At 44.0% G+C, this 21650-nt stretch overlaps 1 protein-coding gene across 9 annotated transcripts in view; it reads left to right on the forward strand.

The window, feature by feature from the left end:
* The first annotated feature begins 9521 nt into the window (after positions 1-9521).
* The window catches only part of phldb1b (pleckstrin homology-like domain, family B, member 1b), a 60329-nt gene continuing 48200 nt past the window's right edge, over positions 9522-21650 (forward strand). For all 9 annotated transcript variants that reach the window (XM_080730959.1, XM_080730965.1, XM_080730966.1 and 6 more), the window contains exons 1-2: positions 9522-9663; positions 10983-12493. In XM_080730959.1, coding sequence (XP_080587085.1) covers positions 11111-12493 — 1383 coding nt within the window. In that variant the 5' untranslated portion in view covers positions 9522-9663; positions 10983-11110. The remainder of the gene's footprint in view (positions 9664-10982; positions 12494-21650) is intronic.

The raw sequence follows: 21650 nt of genomic DNA on the forward strand, positions 1-21650 counted from the left end.
GGAGGCCCATATCTCTGGATTGTGTTTTTAGGGATGTGGCGCGAGGTTTATTTACGGCGAAATCGCCTAAAAATGATCTTTTAAATGACAAAATGCTAATAGCTATTCTGTAGCCATTTTCATCCGGGACCTTTCCATGACGTGCACGAAGTGAGCACGCGCGTCACCGGATGCTAATACGCTCGCCTATGGGACAAACCCTGGCATTCTTTGGCACCCTCTAGGGGCTGGCACTAAAAAAACTGCGGTTAAACTGCACACATACAGTAATACTGCAGTGTCTTCCAGTATGTCACATACTTGCAGGTATATGTGGGTTTTCAAGCGCTATTATTTATTTGCCATATAGGATCAAACCCTTGAACAGTGTTCAATGGAATTCACTGTGGGTTTTAGACAGACGGATGGTGGGTCTGCTGCATGGGCTATGATGTGTGACTGATGTTAACCACAGAGATCATGTACTCACAAGTACTGGGAGTGTCTGTGACTCAGAAAGAGACAGAAGATTGTGAGACAGACGGAGACAGACCGAGTATTAGACAGAGTATTAGAGCCCTACCGATTTGGCCAATATCAATATGATCAATATTTGAACCCCAAAATCTTTTTTTGCACTGTGTCAGACTCAGGAATCATTTGCATTGATAGGTAGATGTAAATGTGTCCTGTTGAAGACTGAAGTGGAGAGATATATATCTCTATTTAGCAGCACTAGGGCCAGCCTGCTCCGTGCTGATGACAGACCACCGGGTTTATCTCAAACCGTCCAATCACATCACAGCGGGACAACAACAGAGCTAAATTCAGACAGCAATGAACGTCTGATGGCTTATCTCTTTATTGAGCTCCTGGCTCACATGGTGGCTGATAACTGACATGTATTTATAATGTGTGTTTTGTCGTTTCCAACCTGAATGTGAGTGGGTGACGTTGACCTGTGTGCTTGACGAGTTGCCTATGTGAGTAATCCAGGTGAAGTGTTTAATGTATCATTGTCGGTGTGGTGTCTGTCTGCTCTAGATTAGATCGCAGCTCTTTGTCTTTCTACGTGAATCATGGAAACACACCGAGAAGGCGTACTCCCCATGAATCATGACACTGAATCATAGTACGATTGAGAACAAGTATCCACACCGGAGCAAGGATAATGTTTAACAAACTTGCAATGCTAACATCGGTAGTGAATAGTCTTCCGGTTATCACTATCCCAGGGGTCTTCAACAGGGGGTCTGGGACCCCTAGGGGGTCCTCAGAGTTACTACAGAGGGTCCTCCAAATCTTTGTGTGATAGGAACTTGTTTCCCCCCCCCCTTTCTTATTAACCACTTGAACCCTAGCGTCCATAATCTAAGAACTTCTACAAGCTCATGTTGATCGTGCGGTTGATCGTGCTGTCAAACAGTGACACTATATCTATGAACAGATTGTGGGGGTCCCTGCTTCATCTCTCTCTCAACCAAGGGGTTCTTGACCTGAAAACGTTGAAGACCCTTGCACCATCCGATTTCTCTCTCTCTCTGACCAATTATTGTTAGTTTGGTATAAAACAGTATGTAATTATGTTCTTTGGCGAATAAATAACACCGCCTTTTAGAGTTCATGCATTTCAATGTGCTTTGCAGATGAAGGAAACCACAGATGAAATATCCCAAGTTCTCAATCTCTCAGCTGCCCGGCCCACTGGCTTTTCATCTTCAAAAGTATTCGGCGTGTTTGCGGGGGAAAGAACTAAACAAAAGTTCAGGCTGGTGACTCTGGTTGATATGAATCTGAGACTCTGAGTTAGATATGTTTCTCATGTGGCAAAGCTGTCCAGTTCTGTGGAACACATTCTACTGAAAGTGGCTACAGTGTAATGGTGTGTTCAGTGTGGTCAAACATCAAACGTAATTATTATTCTACCTGATCCAGTCGTAGTCATGCTGATCTCTGTATTAGTTGGTTAGACTTTTCTGTTAGCCAACCGTCGTGTAGGATTGTTACACCAGACTCTTTGCGCTGTTATTGTTAATGGCAGGTTGTGTCATGATGCTGAGCAACCATGCGTACACAGCTACGCAACATTAGGACAAAGATGATTTGTGAATGAAGGATAAAGTGTGTGTCTGTGTGTGAGAGAGAGTGAGTGGGCGGGACAGAGAGAGAGAGAGAGAGAGAGAGAGAGAGAGAGAGAGAGAGAGAGAGAGAGAGAGAGAGAGAGAGAGAGAGAGAGAGAGAGAGAGAGAGAGAGAGAGAGAGAGAATATGATGAATAAATGAAGTTAAGCATGTAAGCCTGGTTTATTTATACTTTATTGTACAGTGGTGCTGCATGGTGGACATGGTGACATGGTGACCCCAATGTTATTCTCCATAGAGAAATTACTTCCGTGACCCAAGGGATGAACGAGTGCGCTGTTACATAAACTGTACATTTTGTCAGACAGATTGGTCTCTAAGTGAAAGAGATACAAGGTGGTATTCCCTGGCACCCTGAGCCCTCATGTTGTTGGATTTGTGTTGTGATGACAGAACAGAACACACAGTGCTGGGGCTTTCAGTCCGCTCTGATCATTCAGACAAACTGTTCAAAAAGCTGACACTGTTTCCTACAGGAGAGAGAGTGAGAGAAGCAGGAGAAAGGAACTGGCAGGAATTGATTCTGCTGGCGAGCAATAGACCTTTTGCGCAATTCCAGGTTCCATAGTAACGGGTGATGACGTTGTTGGTGGGTAAATCTGTTGAGTAAACAAACAATCAAAAACTTTTGGCTTGTTGAGAATTGCTCCACTAATTGCCCAAGAGGGATGAACTATACAGCAGTGATTTTGAGCTGCTTGAAAATATCACCACCATCTCTGTATGACGTCCTTGTGTAACCACAGCGTCCCCTGAGAGAAACATGTACTGGACAGAAGAAGGCCTTTTGCTCCTGGCCACTTTGCTCATCAGCACTATGTGACCATGACAGCTGCATATACGTACAGTACTAATACCAGTAAGACTCCCTAATCGGGAGATAAGCGACCGTTGGTCGCTTATCTCCACAAATATCACAGCCTCCACCTCTCACGTCATACGGGCAGCCATAGTTACACCTGGAATGTTGAATCTCCATATATGGAGATAACCTACCCATCACACAAAGTCTGACCTCACCAGCCCATACCTGGGCATGGACGACTTATATCTCCATATACGGAGATGGCCATATATGGAGATACGATGACATCACAGAGTCCACAGCTGATGATGTGGCGTGATGTCATACAATACACAAACAAGCCCTATATAAAGGGGCAATTCTCACCAGGGAAGAGAGCATTCCCCACTAGCTGAGTATCTTAAGATGGTTGGATGTGATGATAAGCCACAAATAGGCCAAAAGTTTGTTTTACCAATTATCAAGACATACGGGCAGTTGACAGTTTGCCATTGTTACTCATTGAAGTTGAATCTCCATCTGAATCCCTTTTATGCCCATATATGGAGATCCCTGCTCTGAGTATCTGACATCACTAATCCCTTTTATGCCCATATATGGAGATCCCTGCTCTGAGTATCTGACATCACTAATCCCTTTTATGCCCATATACAGTATGGAGATCCCTAACAGAATCCATTTTATGCCCATATATAGAGATACCTGCTCTGAGTATCTGACATCACTGTGATGTCACCTGTTTATGCCTAAATATGGAGATCCCTGCTCTGAGTATCTGACATCACTGCGATCTCACCTGTGATGTCACAGTGACACATCACCTCAGTATCTGTGATGTCACAGTGACACATCACCTCAGTATCAGGCGTTACACGTATACATTGAGCAGGGCAAAGGTGTGACGTGTGTGACGGACGGACGGACGGACGGACGGACGGACGGCCGGTGGAGGTTTTCATACCAGTAAGACTCCCTAATCGGGAGATAAGCGACCGTTGGTCGCTTATCTCCACAAATAGGCCAAAAGTTTGTTTTACCAATTATCAAGACATACGGGCAGTTGACAGTTTGCCATGGTTACTCATTGAAGTTGAATCTCCATATATGGAGACATAAGTTGCTCATACCATAGCAACCATGTTTTTTACAGGGCCTGGGATTGATGACATCAGAAATCTCCATATATGGGCATGAAAGGGATTTTGTTTCTGGAAATATGTCTGTGGGGTGCCACATTTGGAATAAAACACTTACATCACACATCTGGATATCCATACAGCCCATCTAGTTTGCCTGTGTCCATTTATGCCCATATATCTGATGACATTGGGACAATGATCTCCATATATGGGCATAAAACTTATGTTAATTAGTAAAGCCTGGGGATCTCCATATATGGGCATGAGGGGTACCCTAAAAGGGCATCATCTGGGAATAGCAAATATAGTTATCCTAGAAAGTGAAAATCTTACATCAAAGGCCATAACTACCTACCTACCACCATACTGCATTCCTCATTAAACTACCTACCAGTAAGATGCCTATAGGGAGAAAAGCAAAGGGCGAGGTTGCACCATTTCTTGGTCTTCTGGCCAGTGATGTATATCGGACCATTTAACCATATATGGAGACATCTGGTACCCAAAGATATTCACAGATATGGGCTTAATATTGATGACATAAGGGATCTCCATATATGGGCGTAAAAGGGATTTGGTTCCCCTGGCATCACAGGGATCTCCATATATGGGCATAAAATGGATTTGGTTACCCTGGCAACACAGGGATCTCCATATCTCCATATATGGGCATAAAAGGGATTTGGTTCCCCTGGCATCACAGGGATCTCCATATATGGGCATAAAAGGGATTTGGTTCCCCTGACATTACAGTGATGTCAGTGGCTGGTTCTACAGAGGGGATCTCCATTTATGGGCATAAAAGGGAATGTATGTATGATGATGTCAGATATCATAGACGTCATAGGACTTTCACATAACGAATAACTGAGTAAGCATGTAAACCCGTAAAATCTATATTTGGGCATGGCTGATTTATGACCTCATCATGATGACACGAGCAAACACAGCTGAATTGTATAAATGATCAGTGCAGAAACCAACAGAAGTATTTGACCAAGACTCTTCGATTTAAACATCAACAAAGGTGTGACGTTTGTTGATGGTCACAAAGGTGTGACGGACGGACGGACGGACGGCCGGTGGAGGTTTTCATAGTAAACTGCTCCCTGACGGTCGCAACTATAGAATATATCAGACCCCATGAACCCCAGCATCCATGGTCTCGGCATGACATAAAGGCGGACATTCAGAAATAATAGTAAATCTATAAGCTCACAATTTGCTGTTTTCTGAGAGGAAATTTGGTGTAGAGGAAAAATCAGAGGGCCCTAAACACAGAGCCCTGGGGGACCCCTGTCAGTATACAGTATATAGGGTTTAAGTTGAATATACAGTAGACCTCTTTAAGTTGAACGTACAATATCAAACATTAAGTTGAATATACATTAGATATATTGGACCTCTTTAAGTTGAATGTACTGTATACATTACCCTACAACACCAACACCTCTTTAAGTCAACTCGACCTCACAGTAATAGTCTATACCACACAGTGACAGTATGAATGACTATGGGTATGAATGTCTAGGTGGCTGTGGTCCATGCCACCATTAGGGACGCTGTCAGAATCGCTTTGATACCAGTAAACCCTTTGAACCCTCTTGTCCTCCTGTTGGCTATACGTCTGTCACCTGTACCATGCTGTTATGACAACTCTCATATCCAGTGTTGTCCTACTGTACCATTCTGTTATGACAACTCTCATATCCAGTGTTGTTACTGGATGTTGTATGCTATACATTTGTTTATCATATTTGTTCATTTTATGGAAATAATTCTGATTCTGTTTCTGCCACACTGCAGTGTATTTAATGTTGACGTGTGTGTGTGTGTGTGTGTGTGTGTGTTCCAGGCTGTATGCTGTGTTTGGGACAGTCGGCATTCTTCCGTTTCAACCACCCTGAGGAGGCATTCAGGATGAAAAGTATGATGCCCTCTGCTGGAGGGAGGGGCACGTCTGGGGATTACAGACTACGTACAGGTAGGCTACTACTGGAAAAACACACACACACACACACACACACACACACACACACACACACACACACACACACACACACACACACACACAGTGTACTGTGGAGATGGACAGAAAACAGGGGGAGAGATATGGCGAGAGACGTGCAGCAAATGTCGTCTGGAACGGGAGTCGAACCCGCAACGCTCTGTCAGGCCACATTAGAGCCTAAGTGCCCGGACCGCTAGGCCAGCTTAATCTCTCGCTCACTCACTCACTCACTCACATTCTCTCACCCCATGTACACACTGGTTGCAATAACCCTTTTCACAGCAGACAATTTGATGGGTACCCTAAACACACCCACAATCAACTTTAGTACCTTCAGTCGTAATAATGACTGCTGTGAAAATTACAGTTCCATCAACTATTTAACTGTATTTTAAAGATGATGACGGGAAGAAATTCAGTCACTCGTTGGGCAAAAGTGCAGTGTTACCTAAACGTTCCGTTCTTTTTCTATAAATACAGGCCTTATGTGAGCAGAGGCACACTGAACTGTTGTCATAGGAACAGTACGCCTCAAAAGAGCGCTAACTTCCTGGGTTGTGCGCGGCCTGCGTGGATGAATGGTCAGACTGTCCTGCAGGGCACCAGGGCAGGCCGCCAGGCGCAGCCGCAGGGGGGCCTGGTCTTTTACAGGTGCCTGTGCGCTCAGCAGTGAGCCTCCCCATTAACATAACCCCCTCACTCTGTTCCCGAGCTGGAGGGGGTTGAGATATGATAGCGTAGCATAGCGTGGCAGCCAGCCTGTGTGGTGCCTGGCTGGTGCCTCAGTTCACACCATGCATGTTTTATGAGGAGCTCATTCCTCCCCGTCTCCAGGCAAAGTTATCAGCGGCAAGATTGTGTGTGTGTGTGTGTGTGTGTGTGTGTGTGCGCGCGACTGTGCGTGCGTGTGAGTGTGCTTGCATACGTGTATTTGTTTGTGCACTTGTGCTTGTGAGTGCATTCGTGGACATCCGACACACAGACATGCACAGGCAAGCACACACACACACACACACACACACACACACACACACACACACACACACACACACACACACACACACACACACACACACACACACACACACACACACACACACACACACACACACACACACACACACACACACACACACACACACACACAGTCGTAACTATATCACTGCCCACTGACAGTATCTTGTTATTTCCTTCTGTTCCTGTTGTCACTGCCTACCATGTTGTGACGAGTTTAGCTCACATGTTTACTGGGTGTTGTGGACTTCCTGGCTCTGTAATGAATGCTTTCCGTTGTTTAGAAACTTAGAGCTTTCCTCAATTATGCGTTCCTGTTGTGCATAAACCAACTTCTTATCACTTCCATGATCTGGGAGTGGTAGGATAATGTCCAGATGCTATCTGGAAATTATTGTTCAGTCATATCTACTCAGATAGACTATAAAGGCATACTCAATAATAACTTGTAATAAAACATAATAACTTATATATCACTATTAGAAACTGAAAGCGTTCATGCAATTCTTTGCAGACTGTAACATTTGAGCTGGTAGTAGACTGCAGTATAGCTAGGCGGTAAAGTTGTTTTAAAGGACTTTAACCAGATTTGAGCCAGAAGTAGACAGCGGTTGCTTGGTGTTAAAGTTGTTTTAAAGGACCATAACCAATGGTCTATCTAGCATGTTTAGCCCATATGACTAATTTGTACTTGATGTATATTTAAAAACAACATTCCAACTGCATTGTCTTCATCAGAATACTGCTATTTTCCAGACGTAGTTTGATTGATTTTCAAGGAAGACACTAGATGCCATAGGACAATCATTGCAGTAATACCATACCACACAATGAATCAGTATGGTATGAAAATCTACTTGCAGAGACTGATTCGAAAGAAAAGAAAAGATTGATTTAACATCCATGAATTATTCACAATGTAATGATGTTTAGCAAACACAGTCATTCAGGCAAGTTTATTTTTTAGATATTTTGGACAAAATGTTATGGGAAATGTAATGAGAAATAATACAATTTCAGTCCGATAACTCACAAATAACCAATATTTTATTTAGACCTAGGCTATATAAGTCAGTTGGCCAGTCGGTCAGTCAGTCAGTCAGTCAGTAGGAGTCAGTTGGCCAGTCGAATCAGTCAGTCAGTCAGTCAGTCAGTCAGTCAGTAGGTCAGTCTGTCTTGTCCTGTTCTGTCCTGTCCTGGTTACTCTACAGAGATTACAGTATCATACTGTAAAAGTGCAAATTTCTTTGTAGGAATTGAATTTTTACAACATGACAGACAGGCAGTTCTATTCAACAAAACTTTTAGGCTAAAATTGTTGTTGAACTGTCTGCAACAAGCGTCCCATATTCTGTTGATGGTTATGTTGTCTCTAAAGCGAGCATGCTGATTTATTCTGTCATTTTTAGTTTGTTAGAAAAACAGCCCTGGCCTACTTCTTCTTTAATAAAAGTCATAACACCCAGCTTCAAATTAATTTGAGTTATGTTTTTAAAAATCACAAGCTTTGCCTTTACTTTTTTTTAATTTCCACTCATGTCATAATGGAAATTGTTTCTGAGTGAAGCTTGTGAAATGTGAATACTGGCCTGATTTCATGAAAACATAATGTCAAATTAATTTGGAGCTGGGTGTTATGACTTTTATTATAAAACCTGGCTCAATGTGCTGTCAGACAGACTAGACATGTGGACATGTGAAATGCATTGCCACGGCCCTTTAAGATATTTCAGTGCCCGCCCAGTCAGTCACATCCGGAAAGGGAGGAGAGCGGAGTCCTAAATCCCATAGCCTATAGAGACACGCGCGCTGTGATTGGTTATTTGGTTGTCGAGCAACCGTTTATGTTTCTCTTATTTTATACGACAGCCCCTGACATAAATTACTTGAATGAACATGAACGACAGTCAAATATTTGTCAATAACAGAACGAAGTGAAGTTACAGTGACAAACGGGCTGCTTGCTTTAACAATACGCCACGTTATTTCCAGTCGTGTAAAGTAAAGTACATTTACTCAAGTAGGCTACTGTACTTAATTTACTTTACTGGAGTATTTTCCAATTTCATGCTTTCTGCTATTTTCAAACATTTAAGTACTTTTACTCTTTTGCTACTATAGCCTATTTGATGCCAATACTTCTGTACTTTTACTCAAGTAACATTTTGAACTCCGGCCTTGGCTTTTACTTAAGAGTATTTTTATATTGTGGTATTGCTACCCATAGTATATATCTGTAAATTAATGTAGTAAAATGTTAGGTTATATGAACGAGTTTACATTGTGTACAAGAAGGTGTCAAACTAGGTCGTGTAGTAAACTGGGTCTAAAAAGCCAGCGTTCTCTGGGCTATGGGATCGTACCGTACTAGCGGTGCGTTGCTGTGGCACCTCGACGCCGGCTGGGCTGAGTCGGCTGACACATCAGTCGGGCTGTGGTTCGCCCAGCCTCGGTCCCTCTGTGGAGAAGCGGGACCCGAGCCCGGTCCGACCCATGGAGGCTGTGTCTCCTCTTACTGTATGTGTGCAGCATCACTGCTATGAAATTGGCCGGGTCGCGTTCTGATTCGTGCATGTGAGTACCCCACACTCAATTACAGCTATTGCCAAAGCGCTGGGAGCGACCGTCAAACCATGACATCATTGCAAAGGGGTCTCCACCGCAAAACGATTGCATCTATTTATTTCCGAACTGTCATCGTCCCCAATCTGCTTTGTCGTTATTTTTTTGAATCACGTGACTTTAGCCCAATTAAATTACGTTTGAAGCGCCGATATAATAACCGGCAGATCATTCGTTTCTTCCATGGACATCTGTTCAGGGTTGATTCTGATTGTGGACAAGCTGTCATTTAACAGAGAGGACTGGCTGTTGGGGGCAAGGCTGAGAGACACGCTATTCTTCTCCCTGTTGAACAAGCAGAGCCCAATGAATTATTTATGAAGCTTTAGAGCAGTTTTTTGAAATATAGACACGTGTCTTTGCCAGGGGATAATTTTTTAACAGCACCACTGAGGGGAAATTTAAAAACTGTTCATGGGCAGCTATTCTGTATTCCCATCCACAAGGCTTATTATTTTGCTTTTAGACTATAATATGGCTATTATTGTACTTAACTTTTCCGCTGATGTTGTTTTCCTCAGCGTTTTTATACCACTAAATCCATCTTCAAGTTTCAGCATACTGTAACCACACTTTTACTTGATTTCATTTTCCACAAATAAAGATCGGTCCGACCCCATCCCAGTTTTTGGAGACCTGTCTTGGTGGTGAAGCTGCCCACGTGGTTGTCATGTCCGCTTGCCCGCTTTATAATCTACTATGTTGACATTAGAGAGAGACAGTGAAGATTAGATTACCCTGGCCGTGTCCTGTGCTGCTCCGGGCCACATGGTAATTGGGTTACAGCGGCACATTTTCCCCTGTTCCCTATCCACACACTACAGATCTGTGCTGTTCTGCTCCTCTGTTCCCTGCATGCATGCATCCTTCCTTCCTCCATTCCTTATCTCCTCCTCTTGTCTCTACATCGGACACAAGTGGTACTGCAGCAGAGGAAGCCACTTCTATAGTAGAAGAGTCATTGAAAGCACTCCTGGGTTAAAGAGCTCAGGTCCCCTTTATGAAGTGGAACTGTGGTACTTGAAGGGGCCAATGTATTCAGCCTCTCTCTACATTTAGACAACATCTAACATTGAATAGTGGGGCTGCAAGAGCAACATGTTATCTTAACTTTTGCTCTGTATATGAAATACCGTATCTCCAAAGTATTAATTTTGGTGTGTAGGCTATACTGTACATAATTGACTGTGACTCCTGTGTCAGTGTGCTATGCAAGAGATTACCGTACTTAAAAGCTGTATATTGACGTTGCTTTAATTTCATCTCTCCAGACTCGCAGAGCTTGGTCAATGGGAATCACCAGCCCAGTCCGGCTCAGTCTCCCCCAAACGCCGGAGAGAGAGTCCAGTCTGAGCACAGTGCCATTGTCAGCTCTATCGAGAAGGACCTCCAGGACATCATGGACTCCCTCGTGATGGACGACCCCCAGCCTTCACCTTCGGAAGCCAAAAAGCCTCCCGGGGGTCAACCGATCCCCCACTCTCCCCTCTCCCCCATGCTTAACGGAGGAGGGAGGTATCTTCTGTCCCCTCCCACCAGCCCAGGGGCCATGTCTGTGGGCTCTAGCTATGAGAACACCTCTCCTCCCTTCTCCCCCCTCTCCTCCCCCTCGGCTGCTAGCAGTGGGAGCATAACTAGCCCCTCTCTCAGTGGAGGACCCCAGGACCAGAATGCTTCTCTCCCACCAGTGCCTGTCCGCTCCTCCAGCTACAACTACTCCACCCAACCTCCGCCCAGCCCTCAGCCACGGACTATATTGCCTAACTACAGTGGAGGTGGCGGGCCTCAGAAGGTTCAGGAAAGCCCCAGGCTTCAGAGGAAGGCCCTCCTGGAGGCTCCTCCAAGCCCCAAGCCAGGTCGTAGAGGACTGGGCCAAGATGGCAGTGAGAGCCCCCGCCAGGTCCACCTACTGTCCTCCACTGAATCTCTCAGTAGTATGAACATTGTGCCAAATAGCCCCAGACTCACTCCCAAATTCCCCACTTGCGCTTCCCCATCCAGTCCCAGGACCAAGGCTGCCACGGTGCTCCAGGACCGGCCTGCAAGCCCTTTCAGAGATCAGGGTGGTCTGCTAGACCGCTCGCTCACTTCCAGCCCCTCCCGGCAGCTGTCGCAGCCTGGCAGAGCCTTCCAGCCTCCCCTGGACCCTATCGTGCACATCATCCATGGTTCCCAGCTCCAGCAGCATCCTCGCATGCTGCAGCCCCCAGAAAGCCCCCGCATGACCAGAAAGACCCTAGAGCTGAACGGGGACAGCCGAGCCGGGGGGGCCAGCATGAGGGAGCTCCCCCCACTCAGCCCATCCATGGCTCGGAGGGGTATCCCAGTACTGCCAGGGGCACTTCCGGGAACTGTTCCGACCCTGAGGACCCCGGATGGCCTGTCGATTCCAGGCAAGCTGGTCCCGGACAGTCCCCGGCTCCGTCGCAAGACTGGCTCCCCACCGGAGGAGCAGTATGGCGGCAGGGTTGTCCGAGCCCCCAGCCCCTCCTCCCCATCCCTGTCGCTGATGGATGGTGACGGCGGATGCAGGAAGGCCAGCTTTGGGAACGTCCTCTCCCCTGCTTACAGCCTGGGCTCTCTGCCCTCCTCCCCCATGGCGAGCCCCAGGAGCCACAGGAAGATGTCGGCAGGAGCCAAGGAGCTGGGGGGGAGGCCCCGCCCAGGGATGAGGGAACGTAAGAACAGCATCTCGGAGATCAGCGACAACGAAGATGAGCTCCTGGAGTATCACCGACGCCAGCGAGAGGAGCGCCTTCGCGAGCAGGAGATGGAGAGACTGGTGAGTTGACAGCAGCAGAGCCCGTCCACACACTGCTTTGTTTTTCTGCTTTATGAGAGAGATCAGTAGACATACAGAGGGAGAGACGGTGATCTCACTCGGCTTCCATCAGCCCAAACCTCTATAAAAGCGCAATATTTCTGTGCGTGCATGCTTGTGTGTGTAATATGTAGCTGTCCTTTGTGTATGTCCAAAACCATCTGACCAATCGATCTCAAATTCCGTAGACCATAGGTGGCGCGGTGCCGGTTGTGAAGCTGGTTGGAATTGCATTCGTCATCGTCATAGTACTGACGTCATAGACTGGCCTCCAAGTACTATGATAATGGACATTGCACTAAGTACTCTGACAAAAGGTACAACGGGTGTTGTACTGTATAACTAAAGGGTCATGTGTTGTGACGAGTATCACCCTAGTTTAATAAAAAGATCTGTGGATCCGGTGTGGCCCCATGTGAATCTCTAGCCGCAAATTGCAACACTAGATTTTTTATAATCGGATGAATCTAGGGTTGCAATACCTCCCATAGGGATCCAATGCATGAAAACTGTTTTTTGCTATCTGATTGTATTAAACGACTTCAAACTCACCAATATTGTGGCTCTATGGAAAGCTTGGAATGTCCTCTTGCTATCTGCAAAGTGTTTGTTTCTGAAAAATCCACCGTATAATTGTTATGATTTATTTTCTGTCAAGAAATCCGAGCAGACATGGTTTATTTTCTAAGTGTTGAACTTCGGAAGCGCTCGTCTTCTATAACGCCTCTTGCATAATGTGACATTTAGAACCAGGTGGTCACAGGACCGTTGAGGGATTTTCCACGAGCGCTTCCAAACTCCAGGACTTTGAAAAAATTATCACCTGAACCAAATTTCTTGGATAGAAAGTAGCTCCTAACATGTCTACTGTGGATTTTTCAGAAACAAACACTTTGCAGATAGCAAGAGTAAATTCCAAGCTTTCCATAGAGCCGCAATATTGGTGAGTTTGAAGTCGTTTAATACAATCAGATAGCAAAAAACTGTTTTCATGCATTGGATCCCTATGGGAGGTATTGCAACCCTAGATTCATCCGATTATAAAAAATCTAGTGTTGCAATTTGCGGCTAGTGAATCTCGTACTTCATGTGGCCAGCCTGTGACGTTTTCAGTCTGGTTAGAAGGGTTAAAATTAAAGTTCAATATTTGTAAGTAGAAAACGTATGTGAAAACATATGTGAAGAAGAAAAAAACTAAAACAATTGTGGAGATATTTCTGTGGCTTATTGATAGTGTACACACACAAGAGACTTGCCTCTGATCAGTCCAGCGGATTGTGAAATGATTTGGCTCCAGACACACAGACAGAGACACAGACAGAGACACACACACATACCCTCTCCTTGACAGCTCGCCTCCTGCAGAGCCACACCGTAAAAACGATAACATGTCCTTAGGTCGAACTCCCTTTGGTCCGACCACCTAAACCTAACCTTAACCCTAACCTCAGTAAAACTATGCTTTATCCTTAAAAACAGTTTTTATTTTAAAAACACACATTTCAAGGCCGGTGCATTTCACACAGCAACAACACTGGATTTAAAGGAGCAGTTTTTCACTCTTTTTCAAACTTATCCTCATATAATTGGTCCTCACTATTATATTATATTATAAGATTTCAATCTACTCCCTCCTGGTTGGCTGTGGACACTTCAGAAACCTGCATGATATCATCATTGGGATTCCAAAACCTGCCTACCGATGATATCACCAGTAGGCACTAGGCAGGTTTCTGAAATTGTCCATAGCCCTCCTCTGAGTAGACAGAAATAGATCCAGTGGTGTAAAGTAACCAAAAACATTTGCTCAAGTACTGTACTAAAGTACAATTTTGAGGTATATTTACTTGAGTATTTCCAATTTTCAGTACTTTATTATTTGTATACAATTGAAAACTTGGGAAATTAGCCATTTTGCATAATGAGTACTTTCTACTTTTTGTACTTTTAAGTACATTTTGACACCAATACTTTTGTACTTTGACTCTTTTTTGAATTTTGAATTCAGTACATTTAACATTTAACGAGTATTTCTATATTGCAGAATTGACACTTTTACTTAAGTAAAGTACTTTTTGCAACACTTTTGTGAGGACCAAGTATAGGATGAAAAATGAAAATAATCAGTGAAGTGGTCCTTTAAGTACATTGGTACAACACTTGCGCTACACTTGTGAGTTCTATTGTACACGCTACCCAATTGGTACAGTGGCACAAACGTGATATAAAGCTTGGCGATCCGTGCAGCCGATGAGTTCAGTTTTTGCTGATGGACACAGACAGGTAAGCAGACAGACAGACAGACAGACGGAGACATACACATTCGTGGATTATATCCTCTGGACCACCGCCAGTCTGACCGAAACACATCCCCGTCGTTGTCAGTGGAAACCTCGTATCTCCCAAGTTTCAAATTTGTACGTTCTTTCGCAAAGTAAAGCCCTGCTTCATCTTACAAGGCTGTTGCACAAAAGTAGTGAAAACAGCAGATCTACAAGCACACAACGCTTCGCGGTGCGAGGCGTTGTGTGCTTGTAGATCGGCTGTTTTCACTAGTTTAAATCATTTTTAAAATGAAAATGCAAAACGAACAGTTTTGGACATACAAGGTTTTCACCTGACAACGACGATATGTACAGTACAGTGCTTTACCAGACTGAAGTAAAACATGGGCTAACAGAAAGAAAAGAAGGCCGTAATCAGTGCGTTTGTTTGCTGAAGGTGGAATTAACAGGGGACAGTTAAAGCCACTGACTGAACCGTCTGTAACTCGGCTAGTTGGCCAACGAAATGCTGTCTCCTGGCGCGGAGCAGACGTCGCCATGGTAACCACATTGTTTGTTGTCTCGTAATCTTAGGGAGAGACAGAAAGAGCGTGGGCAGGGGGGTGGGGTGGGGTGAGGTTGGGGCTTTCTGGCAGGGGGCGGGGGGCATCTTAGGCTCGTCTGGAAGTTTGAATGAAACCTGCTGCTGAGACAATGTCCTTTTTAGAAGGTTTTATGTGACTTTCGTGCCTCTGCGAGAAGGCATTTTGTGTGCCCTGTTTGTAATTACACAGTGGGTGTGTGAGAGAAAACGAAGGCGTTTCTGAGTCTAAAGCTGCAGTGTGTACATGCTATGATATTGTAGTGACATTATTAGGGGGGGTCCATTACAGTCCAGTGTTGTCTCACTGACCCCGTGTCACGGTAGAGAAGGCTGCTGTAAATGTCACACAGGCAGAGTGAAATGTAGACTTGTACAAATTCAAAGTTATAAAGGCATTGTCAAGAAGACAAGACTGCTGATCAATATGTGGTTCAGTGCAGAGGCGGAATGAATACAAAGATCTTCATAATAAGGTCATGTGTGGTCATCAAACAATGTTGTGCAAGAAAGGAGCCTTGCTGCAAAAGCCAGAGTCAATGATTTGATTGTGTTGCATAATTAATATAGCACTGTAAAGACAGAGAGCCTCAGGGTCTGTGCTTAGTCATAGTTGACTCAGAGTTGTGATTTATTTTCAAAGCCCACAAGCTTTCACATTCAAGTACCCAATCTTACACACTCTGCTACCTACTGTACCTGAATTGATTACGGTAAGTAAAAATGAAAAGGCTGAGCTAATGGGAGTGAAACTACTGGTCTGAAGGAGGACTCTTTCTTGATAACAGCATACAGTATGTGTGCAAGTTGTTTCCATCTTTATAACATGAATAGTGAGGTTGTTTTGTTCCTTTATTAGATGGTTGTAGTAGGGAAAGTAGGTCTGATTTTCATTCATGCATTTCTTATTTCTCTTGTTTCTGAATAAACATTTGACTTCATGTCAGCGCAGGGAGAGGTGTGGTAAACTGACCCCAGCTCTGGGACAGACAGACAGTCAGTCACTGTGCAAAGTCTGGTAGGGGGTTATATTTACCCAAGTATGCATTGGTTTTATCACCACACCTGTGGAAACACTGTTGACTTATTCTGTGTATAATCATGTTATATTAGAACTCTCCGAGTTCTGCAGCTGTAGATGTTTTGTATCACTCCGAGTCCATGTTATATTGTATCCACCTGTTTCCGCGGGAATTTACCATAGAATTTATGTGTGGGACACATCCGGGTATTCTGGGACCGCCAATGACGGTCAGGATTACGATTATGTCACACTCGGCTCGGCTCGACTACGACGCAGCTGCGAGCCAGAAATGCCGCCTACCTTCTGCTCAATGCACGATGGGACGCTGGAAACTTGTTGATACTGATATTCAAGACTGACAGGACCTAAACCTATATCTAACTTCTGGCTGCCTTAGGTATAATATCATCTTTTTTTTAAAGATTTGTTTTTGGGAGAGAGATGGGGAGTGACACGCAGCAAAGGTCCTCGGGATCGGTATTCGAACCCGCGACATGCTGTCAGGCATCAGAGCCTATGTGGTATGCACTGGGACCGCTAGGCCAGCGCCAGGACGTCCCGAATAGCAGAGTTTCTTAGAAGGCCTGTCCTGTACTGAGCCGGGTGTTCTGCTTAGTTATATCTGACTTATCTACTAAAGATGTTTTATATCGGTGATAAACTTGCTGTGTGTGTGTGTGACGTGAACAGGGTCTCGCATTCTGATGACATACTGTACACAGTAAAGAAAAGTTATTATTTTGAAGGCATTTCTGTGCCTGTACATTACAAGACAGTGAAAAATGAGGCACAGGGTAGGGCAATTTAATGACACTCAACACAGACCCTCGTCAAGAGCAGTTCTGTGCCCGTGCGGTACGCTAATTAATTGTCTGACTCCACATTGTTAGCCAGCCCCCCCCTGGCTAAACAATATGTAATTGCTTTGTTTTCCTAACAGCCTGGAGGTGAGCGTTTTTACTGATGGGCAGCCGACAGTGAAGAAGCAGCATTTGCCATGTCTGTCGGGTGCAAGATGTCCCTGCCTGGCGAGCAGCTGTCTGTCTGATATACTGTCCCTCTTGGCAAATACACTTGGCATATGGCCTGAATTCACAGTATCTGCTCTGTCTGTCTGCAGACAGATAAAGGGGGGACTGGCCGTGCGAAAACACAGTTCCTCTGTCTGCCAAAGATGACCTCATCTTTCAGCCGGGGAGTCCACTGAAGATGTCGTCATTGTTTCAAGAAACGACCTTGAGATGATGTCTCACTTCACGTGTGATACATACAAGTTTAGATGATGTCTCCAGAATAAATGTTGACTTTTTCTTATTAAGAGTGGAAACATTGTTTAAGTTCATTCTGGAGTGCAGCTCATCCATTCTGTGTTGACTGCTGAATATTTAAGATGTAACAGTGTCACAGTCTAACGGTTGACACGACAGTCACTGTAACCGTCTAATGCTTGTAGTTGATTGACAATTACTGACTGTATGGCCATAGTTAAGTGAGTTACTGCAGCTGTCCAGTGTCCAACAGCACCAGTTGAGTGAGAGTCACTGTATGGTTGTAGTTTAGTGAGTTAATGTAAGTGGCTAATCGGTACTTTGGAATGAGAGTTTTCTGCAACTGTGTCTAAATTCAGTAGTTCACAAAGTGGGTCCAAGGACCCTCAGGGTTCCTTGGGGGTTCCATATGAACCCTTAGCTTACAGGTCTGTAACTCTTGAGAGTTGTGGGGGTCCTTGAAATACAAAAGTTTGAGAACCAATGGTCTTAACTAGCTGTAGTTGAATGAGTTACTTTATCTGTCTTGTAGTTGAGGGAGAGTTACTGTACTAGGGAGTAGGGACACTATATGTTTTTCAGAAAGACTCCCAAGGTCTGTCAGTGTGTTATTAGATATTATTTTATATAATATAATTGGTCACAGCAGGAAGACAAAATGTGCTGATAGTTGAAAAGTGGATTGTGTACTGGACAGTGTTCAGACGAACTGGTCCGCAGAGAATAATTAGAGCAAAGGAGTCTGCCTTCTGCCAGCTAGTACTGTACTGGGGCCGCTGAGTACTGGACACATGAGAACCCATACTGTACTTAAAGGGGGGGTTCAGGGAATTAAGCTATTTAATTAATTACATTATTTTTATTATTATATATATATATTTATATTAAATTAAAATATACAGCTTAGCTAGACTTCACCACGCAGTGCTTTCGACAAGCATCGCTCTTTAGCCACTTAATATACTGTAAAATGGACCTGAGTGAGTTGTTTTTCGCCCCGATCTACAGCAAATCTCTTTGCTGAAAATAGCTGATCTGCAAGCTCTTTGTAAGCTTGTAGATCTCTTTTTGGCAAATGTCCCTTCCCCAGAATAGGGTTGGTTCGGTTCAAGTGGTCAAACAACCATTTCATTTGACTTCAATGGTTTCAACTACAGACATTATAAGATTTTAAAAGATACTTCAAATTAGTTTGGAGTCCATTTTGGCACTGAAAATATTTGATTAATGTTGTTTCACTTTCATATCCTAGAAGACTAATACAGACTAATTGCACTGTTTCCTAACGACAGCTCACACATCTCACTTTTTTCCTTTTCCATCCTCTGCTCCTTTTGTCATGCTATGCGTTGCATATTTTCCCAGTCTGTCAGTCTGTCTGAAGAAGAAAAAAATACACAGTAGTCAGGACATACAGAGAAAACTCTGTTGTGTATTGCGCCATCTTTGCCAGTGCAGTGTCCATGTGGATTACAACAACACTAAATATACCTTCATACTGCAGATATAGGCACCCACATTCAGGACAGGAACGCCTACAGCTGCTCTTTAAGCAAAGAAACCTAGGAAACGTATCACAGCAGGCCAGGATAGGCCTAGATAGGGTTGTACAATGTATTTCAAATTATGTGATCATATTAATATACAGTGTTTCCACAGTATATGTCAGAAATAATGGAAAGAGCCAGCATGTAATGAGATCTGGTGCTATTTTAATGTTATATGGGTATTAAATCACTTGACTTCCACCAGGAGCATTGTGTAAAATGGTGCTTAGTTTTCCTTTGATTGATTGATTGATTGAATATTTTATTATTATTTACAGAAATGCAAACAGCACGAGTACAGTCATACACTTAAGCCCTTTGCACAGAGGACAGTTGCGTTTTTTTCGTTTGCGGCATGAATAAAACGCATTGGATTTGGTGTGCAAGGCTGTGCGGAATCGGCGCTGCGGATCCAAAAATGTGTCATAAAAGGAGTGATGAGTTTTTTACCGCATGCGACAAGACGCACGAATCGAACTGGGTTCGATCGAGAAAAAAACGCACGGCGGCAGCCACTCGTCGCACGGCTAATTCGGAGCCGGTGTGCATGAGGTCATAGAGAATCATTGTTTTCTTTTCAAAAAATTATATTGTCCGTTTTATCCGTGCGGTTAAACGCGCCTGTGTGCAAAGGGCTTTAGTCTAAAAGGATAACACAAAAAGGTCCAGTGGACATGTTTCCATTGAGGTCCTATATATACTAATATTCTTCTTTTCAGGTATTATGATTGTCTGAATTATCACATCGAACATTGTCCCAAATCTTAAGAAATGATTACATTTAATTTGTAGTATCTTCTTATCTATGTGTAGAGCTATAATTTAACATCAGCAGTGCTCTTCAACAGGTTTCCTGTTGTTGGAACCGGTGGAGTCAGGACCCAGTATACCAAAGAATAGGCTATATCGGTGGTTTTAAAACCCTTTTGACTTCAGCACAACTTTTCCTAATTTCTGGATCAAAGTACCCCCTTTACCCGACTACAACATGTTGCCTTGAAAACGATATCTAGCAAAACATTGCTGCCAGGCAGAAACCTCATAAATCCATATTTTACACAGCAGGCAACAGCCGGCGACTCTGGGCGATGTCGTCCAAAAATCGAATTATTTTCATGTTTTTGGGCGACGTCGCCTCATCGCCTACTATCGGCAGTAGTTGCCAGGTCCCATTGAACTCACTCCGGAACTCACTTCCCGACCGCCATTCTCTCTGTGTCTAAAGGTAAGCTCTGTTAATCCAGCCTTGAGACACCACACACACACACACACACACACACACACACACACACACACACACACACACACACACACACACACACACACACACACAGTCCATATACATTTAATATTGTTCCATGGTGTATTTATGCTATTTGGAGTGGCTTTTCTGCCTTTAATTGATTGTACAGTGGAGACTGACATGAAATGGGGGAGAACTCAGGGAGTGACATACAGCATAAGTCCACCCGGCTTGGGAATTGGGACTTGCTGTGTGGTACATGCTTCATTGCCCTATGGTGCCATCATTGCCCTATGGTGTATTTATTAATGGGTATTCTCATAGCAATAAAGTATAACATTCATAGCCACACTGTGTGTGTGCCCATATGAAACAAACGCTGAACGGGAAGTAATCAATTCATGGGCTTCTACGGGACAGGTTTTTATGAAGATGCATTGGTTGTGCATTCCATAGCGATAAGCATCATCAGGTGCTCCAGCAAAGTAGGTGGCCTGGAAGACTGGTGCTAATTACCCATCTATACTTTTATATCTACGGATGTGTTAGTCATATTTGCCAGTTTGGTGCCGGAATCAGGTTTCTGTTGCAACTCCTAATACTGTATTTTGTTGCTAAAACAACAGAATAATAACATACTGCACAGCAGTTTCATGCACATTAAGGTGCTATACTGTGTGCTGGATACATCCCATTAGGACAAAGTAATTGCCTGTGCATGGGAAACTTAGTTTTACATTTTACATTTTAACTCCTTGAAATGCTGAAGATCCACATGGGACACATGGGATAATGTCAACAAATAAAGGTATAGTCTAGTTTCCTTCACTTCACTTCCAACAGCAAATGTTTTGTCAACCACAGTGTCAAGTGTTCTTGTCTGAACTCTCAAGTGTTGTGGCGCTGTCTGGCCACTAGAGGGTGTAGCTTCCCTACTCAGGTTCTAGTTGGAAATCAGAAGGCACCATGGAGAGTGGAGGGAGAGTGGGATACAGTACATTCAGCTAAACAGCAAGCCTCTCCCAATCTCATATTTGGGTCCCCACTCGAATTGCAAATTTATTATTCGCTGAGTGGGCAGATTATTAGGAAGGAACATCTCCTGCATCTCAAATGTCTCCAGGGGTTGAAATTTCTTCCTGAAAGTATGATTTTATGTGCTTAGCTGTTA

The sequence above is a fragment of the Nannobrachium achirus genome (assembly GCF_963921795.1).
Source record: "Nannobrachium achirus genome assembly, chromosome: 8".
NCBI classification, from domain to species: Eukaryota; Metazoa; Chordata; class Actinopteri; order Myctophiformes; family Myctophidae; genus Nannobrachium; species Nannobrachium achirus.